The sequence below is a fragment of the Passer montanus genome, unplaced genomic scaffold (genome assembly GCF_014805655.1).
Source record: "Passer montanus isolate IOZ18808 unplaced genomic scaffold, ASM1480565v1 scaffold30, whole genome shotgun sequence".
Taxonomy (NCBI): domain Eukaryota; kingdom Metazoa; phylum Chordata; class Aves; order Passeriformes; family Passeridae; genus Passer; species Passer montanus.
This window is the reverse complement of record NW_024367708.1, coordinates 7,299,570-7,305,569: the sequence shown is the minus strand read 5'-3', so window position 1 is coordinate 7,305,569 and position 6,000 is coordinate 7,299,570. Positions and strand designations below refer to the sequence as shown.

At 46.9% G+C, this 6,000-nt stretch overlaps 1 protein-coding gene across 5 annotated transcripts in view; it reads left to right on the top strand.

The window, feature by feature from the left end:
- Positions 1-1,281: 1,281 nt before the first annotated feature.
- RBM26 (RNA binding motif protein 26) overlaps positions 1,282-6,000 on the top strand; it is a 48,465-nt gene continuing 43,746 nt past the window's right edge. For all 5 annotated transcript variants that reach the window (XM_039714604.1, XM_039714602.1, XM_039714603.1 and 2 more), the window contains exon 1: positions 1,282-1,686. In XM_039714604.1, coding sequence (XP_039570538.1) covers positions 1,616-1,686 — 71 coding nt within the window. In that variant the 5' untranslated portion in view covers positions 1,282-1,615. The remainder of the gene's footprint in view (positions 1,687-6,000) is intronic.

The following is a 6,000-nucleotide window of genomic DNA, read 5'->3' as shown; positions in this document are numbered from 1 at the left end:
TCAGCAGTCACCCCAAGAATGGCAGAGTGAATGATTTCCATGAAACACTTGCCTTTGTGCACTGCCTGTGCAGAACTCCTGGCTCAGGAGCTCAGGTGGAATGCAGATCTTTGGAAAGCGCAGATCAATCCGACTGAACATTTTCTTTCAGTGCTCAGTTAACCCCGAGTATCAGAAAAAGCAGCACATACATAACTTTCCACGGGAAGGTGCCACACTGGTGGGCACAGGAGTGCAGGGAGCTGTGTGCTTCCACCCCCGCTGTCCATGGGGTGTCCAAGCAGCGATGTGGGCTGGGCTCCCCGCCAGGTGCACCCAGAGGAGGTGGAACACCCTGTGTCAGGAAGACATGGAACTTTGCTGCCAACTCCCGTGTTTTCAAGCACTTCCGTTTTAGTCCTATGTCTTCTTAAAAAAAAATTTAAAAAAAAATGGTATGTGTTTTCTTTTCGTGTCGGTTCCAAACATTTATGGGAATTTGCATGTGGGGAACCGAGGGATTGAAGGCTGTGCCTCCCTCCATGCTTGTCCAGGGTGTGGCTCCCTATCACAGCAAGTCCGGGCTGCCCAGGAGACTGGGGGCTGCTCCCTGCTGGTGGGAGGCCAGGGGCGGGAGGCAACTGTGTCCAGCTGTGGGCTTATTACAAGGTATAACCCCAAGCGCCAGTACAGATTGAGTGTGACCTGCTGGAAAAGCGGCTCTGCTGAGGAAGACCTGGGGTTCCTGAAGGACAACAGGTTGTCCATGGGCCAGCAGTGTGCCCTGGTGGCCAAGAAGGCCAATGGTATCCTGGGGTGCATCAGGAAAAGCACTGCCAGCAGGCTGTGGGAGATGGTTCTGCCCCTCTGCCCAGGCCCGGTGAAGCCAAATCTGAAGTGCTGTGTCCAGTTCTGGGCTCCCCAGTACAGGGAGCTCCTGGAGCAGGTCCAGATGTTGTGGATTAAGGGGCTGGAGCATTTCTCTTAGAAGGAAAGGCTTGAGCAGCCTCAAGAAGAGACAACTGAGAGGGGATCTTATCAATAATTATCTGAAGGGAGGGTGCCGAGAGGATGGAGCCAGGCTCTGTTCAGTGGTGCTGAGCAATAGGACAGGAGGCAATGGGCAGAAACTGTTGCACAGGGAGTTCCACCTGAATCTGAGGAAGAACTTCTTGACTGTACAGGTGACCCTGGACAAGAACAGATTGTCCAGAGAGGTTGTGTCCCTCAAAGGAGTTATTCAAGACCGATCTGGAATCAACCCTGTTCAATGTGCCCTAGGATGGCCCTGCCAGAGCAGGGGCCCGTCCCGCTCCGCTCCGCCGCACCGCACCCGGCCGCGCCGCCCTCCGGCGGGGGGGACCCGCGCTGCGCCCGGGACGCGCTCCCCGGCAGACGAGCGGCGAGAGCGGGGCCCGCGGGAAGCAGCCGCTGCTCGACTGGTTCCGCCCCCTCCGTGTCGCTGGGCCTCCGGCCCGTGCCGGGCGGCTTCTGCCGGAGCGGGAGGCGGCGGGGAGTGCGGGGAGGCGCGGCGGGAGCCGGGGTGCCGGCCGGCCAGCGGCGCCGACCCCGCCGCCGGGGCTGCTGCTGCTGCTGTTGCTGCTGGCGGGGAGGCGGGGGGCCCGGGCCGCTCTGGATGGTGGTTAAAATGATCATAGAAAACTTCGAGGCGCTGAAATCCTGGCTCAGCAAAACCTTGGAGCCCATGTGAGTAACCGCGACCCTTCCTCGCCCTCTCGCCCCCTCGAAATAAACCATCCTCTTGCAGAAGATGGGGATCCGCAGGGGCGGGAAGCGCGGTGCTGGCGAGCGCCGGGAGGGCATCCCGGGAGATGCCCTCTCAGTATCCTCCTGCGGCCGCCGTGTGTGAGGGGCTGCGTCGTTCCTGCGCTCTCCCGCTCTCCCGTGGCCGTCCTCGGCCGGGAGGTAGGACCATCTCCCTCCGGAGGATGCAGCTTCCCCCCCTAGCGACCGCGTTCCTCTTCCCTTTGTAGCCCAGGGAGAGCGGGAGACGCCGTGTGTGCGTGTGCGGCTCGTGTGCCCCGCGCTCGGCCCCCGAGAGGCCGCGCCGGCCCGTGCGGGGACCTTCTCCGGCAGAGCCCAGGTGCCGCCGGGGCGTCCAGCGGGATCCTGGCATCTTCCCACTAGCGTTTGCTGCAGGCTCGTCGCGCATCATTCTTGGTTATTTGGAGTATTTGACGCTCTCCGGTCTCCCTAACCCCAAATAATAATTGCATCAGTAGAGGACTTGGGAGTAGGAGCCCCAGAGAATAATTTGCTTGTTTGTGAATACGTGCGTGCCCTCTAAGGATAACATTCGTGTGAGTAAGTGGGGCTCTTCTGCAAATGCGTCTTCCTTCTCTGAATGGTATTTTAGTGGAACTGAAGTGTGAACTTAGTTTTAAAGGTTTATCTTCTGGAAGTATGGTGTCTATGGGTGAAGGCATGCACATTTTTTGTCATTCTGGACCACTATTTAACATGTCTGAATTAAATTTGCTGGAGTGTGATTCGAGTTAAATGAACTAGAACTCCTGAATTCAGTCTGGTGTTAACTTTTGTGCTGAGATGTTTGCTCACTGTAGGTTTTACTCTTGACAAGTTCAGATGGGGGGCAAAAATTGCTTTATTGCTTCCATAACCATTAGTTAAGTATTTGTATGTGCAGATGCAGTTTGTAGGGCTTATGCTGAAATAACTTGAAAAAGTTATAGAATGCTGGGACATTTTTAGGAGAGCTTCACTTGGGTTGTTCTTTTCTTTGTTTGGGGCTTTTTTTTTAGGTGGTGGGGGGGAGGTGGTGGTTCTCCTTTATTCCATAGGGTCTAATCCAGACCACACAGAAACAGATGAACTATGGGTTTACTTTCAGTGGTCTTTGAATTAGGCCTGCAGCAAATTACACTGAGTGACTTTGTTATAAAAGGTTTCACGTTTAAAGTTTTTATTTTTGGGGGGGGAAGGGCATCATCTTGTAAAGCTGTAGTTTGGGGAAAGTGAATTACTTTCTGTCTTGGGTCAGTATAGTGCAATATATTGTGCTCTGGGGTAATAGACTTCCCTAGTCCTCTGCTGCATAATGCTCACTATTAGTTTCTGGGTACTCTCTTGTATGAATATATTGTTAATGGCAATCAGCAGTTTGATGTCAGTATTTTAGAGTGTGCTGGTTTAGAGGCTTGGAACAGACTTAGGTTGGTCCATGTTTCTTTGTGTGAATATTAAACCATGAGCTGTCTTAGCAATAGTCAGCAATTAAAGGATGAAATTGAGATTTTCAGCTTTCGTGATCAGTGCAAGTTTCTGCTTTTTTTCCACTAACACGACCAGTGTGTGTCTGTTAGGTTAAATGTGGTGTGTGAGCAGATCAAATGTGGTTGTTGTTTGGGAAAACTGTGGAGAGCTAGGGAGATGCTGGTCTGGAGGGTGATGAGTTTTTAGCTTTGGGAGGAAACAAACGAGCCGTGACTGTCATTCAGTTTTCTGCAGTGTCCTGTGTAACTGGACATTCAACCTGCATTGTTGCACACCTGTTAGAATTGGTGATGCCTTGTCCTTTCCTACCAGCCAAATGCTCCTGGAGGTGCTTTTGCTGTCAGCTATCTGGAGTGTGTGACTACAGCCATAGCTTCTGGCTGTATGAAAATTTCAGTGTGCAGCTACTTCTAAAGAAGCAACTGTTGCACTGCTGGTACAGTGAGGCGGTAACTGCTGATCGTCTGAAGGTGTTGCTGTATGCAAAAATGATTTTTGACTTGTCTTTTCCTGTTAGTGAAACAAAAGTGCCAAGTGTTGTCTAGTGGCTCTTTCACACCTTTAACTGCAAGATAAGGTGGCTTAACCTGCTGACTACACTAAGACACTCTTAGGTCATTGTGGAGGTGGTGTCTTGGTGGTTTTAAGGGGAGAAGTACATTTAAGAAATAACGTGAATAATTTTATACAAACATGTCTAGATCTATATTTATGTGCTAGTTATCTAGAGCTGAATAGTTAGAGCATGCTGCAGTTTCCAAGTTGCCTTTTCCAAGGAGCTAGCCTTTTTTAATCAGGATGCATAGCTTGTTCTGAAGGCCATAATGCATGTACTTCTAAAACATAATGTTTCAGAATTAAAATATAGCAATAGCCGCAAAAATTGTCTCATTTTATCTTTAAACATTCTAAAAATGCTGACTTCTTAATCTAATGAAACAAGCATGTTATGTAATTGTATAGAATGGACAAGATTTGGCTTTCACATGGAGTCTCTGGGAAACACTGTTCATAGACAAGAATGTTTGAAGGGGAGAGATGGTGGAGGAGTTAAGATTTGGAATTTTGTTAGTGGTAGGTTGTTGGGTTTGTTTGTTTGTTTTGGACTACTCTAATGCCTTTGGCAAAGCCTTGGTGATCATCCATACAAAAAGGCCTTATGTGAGTTTTGTCTTGTTGCAGTGAGGCAGAAATTGCAAATGCTGCCATGCTGGAGCCTTTGCAGAGTCCAGCTTCATTTAGGGGTAATAGGTCTGTAGGAGCTCTTCAAGAAGGGGCTGCTTTTGTGGTTTTGGAAATAACTCTTCGTGCAGAATTGCTAAATATACACACAGAATCATTGCAGATACAGCCGTGTAAATGTAGTACCAGTACAGACAAAGTGGCAAGAGGCTTTTTGTGCTGTGGCTACCGTGTGTTTGACTAGCATTATCTTGTATATTCAATTCTAGTCAGCTCTCTAAAGAAGGCATTTGTTACCAGTCATCCTCGTTGCTTGCAGATAGCAGCGAGCTAAGTTTCTGGTGTTACACACTTTCTTGTTCATGGCATGGTTTCTATCAAGTGTTGGAAAGTGTTAAACTTGGAATATAGCAGTCTGCCTGTCACTTCTGATTTCTATACTAACAAGGCACTCACTGAGCCTGTCAATTGTGATGAGTTTCTTTCCTGCAAGTCCATTCCAGATACTCTAGAAACTGTGTATATAGTCCTTGCTGGAATATCAGGATATGGCTTGGCAAAGTTCCAAGTAGGGATTTCTTTAATTTTTTTTTCCCTTGAATTTGTTTGAATCTATACTTGTGAAAAAAACTATCTTTTTGTACTAATGCAACACTCACGGATTTGCTTTTAAGACGTTGTAATGTTCTCCCCCTTGCCCTAATTCTCTACACTGGAAAGTTTCCTTGGTTTTAATTACTTTGTGTAAAATAAATTAAATTGAAATATTTGTGGCCTGCTGAATTTTACTTTCAGTTTGATTAAGGCTCCCATATCTAATTTTTTTTCCACTTCACTGTATTTACATTTTTGTGAAGGTTTGTTCCTGTACTAAATCCAACTTGAAAAAAAGATGAAATGCCTACAACAACATTTATGCAGTATTTAGGCATACCTCATTGAAATGGAAAGGTATTTTTCATTGGTGAATTCTGTAAGAGAATGTGGTAATGACTTGCATCAGATGGAATAAAGTGAAAATTGTTTAAAGAATATTTTGAGTATATTTATTATTGGAATATCTTTTTGCAAATGATCTGTGTCCTCTGGTGTTATGCCCTCACTGCTCCTTGTTTGTCAAGCTTTTCAGCCCTTTTTTTTTGGCTTCACAGGTTACTGACAAAAAGTAATAAATAAAAACAGTTTGACAGTGGTGTAAGAATATGCTGATAAGCCAGGACATTGAAAGCACGGAAATAAGTTAAAATGAAAAACCTTGTCATTTATTTCACATGGTGCATCACCCTACCAGTAACACTCATTGGGCCACCATGAGATTTCTCTCATTTTCCATAAAACTTCCTTAGAAGTTCAGAAGCAATAAGCATGCCTTTTCATTTCACTTACTTTGTTACACCTTGTGTGAAGCTGTTTGTAACTAAGATAAATAAAGCACAAATGCACATCAGTGGTATGTAGTTTTTAACACTAGTTATTTTTCTACATCTGCTGTGAAACTTGATAGTCTGTTCACCTGACTCACAGAGAGCTGCTGTATTTGAGAAGTCAACGTTCCTAGCCTAGAGTGCCAATACTGCTAAGCTT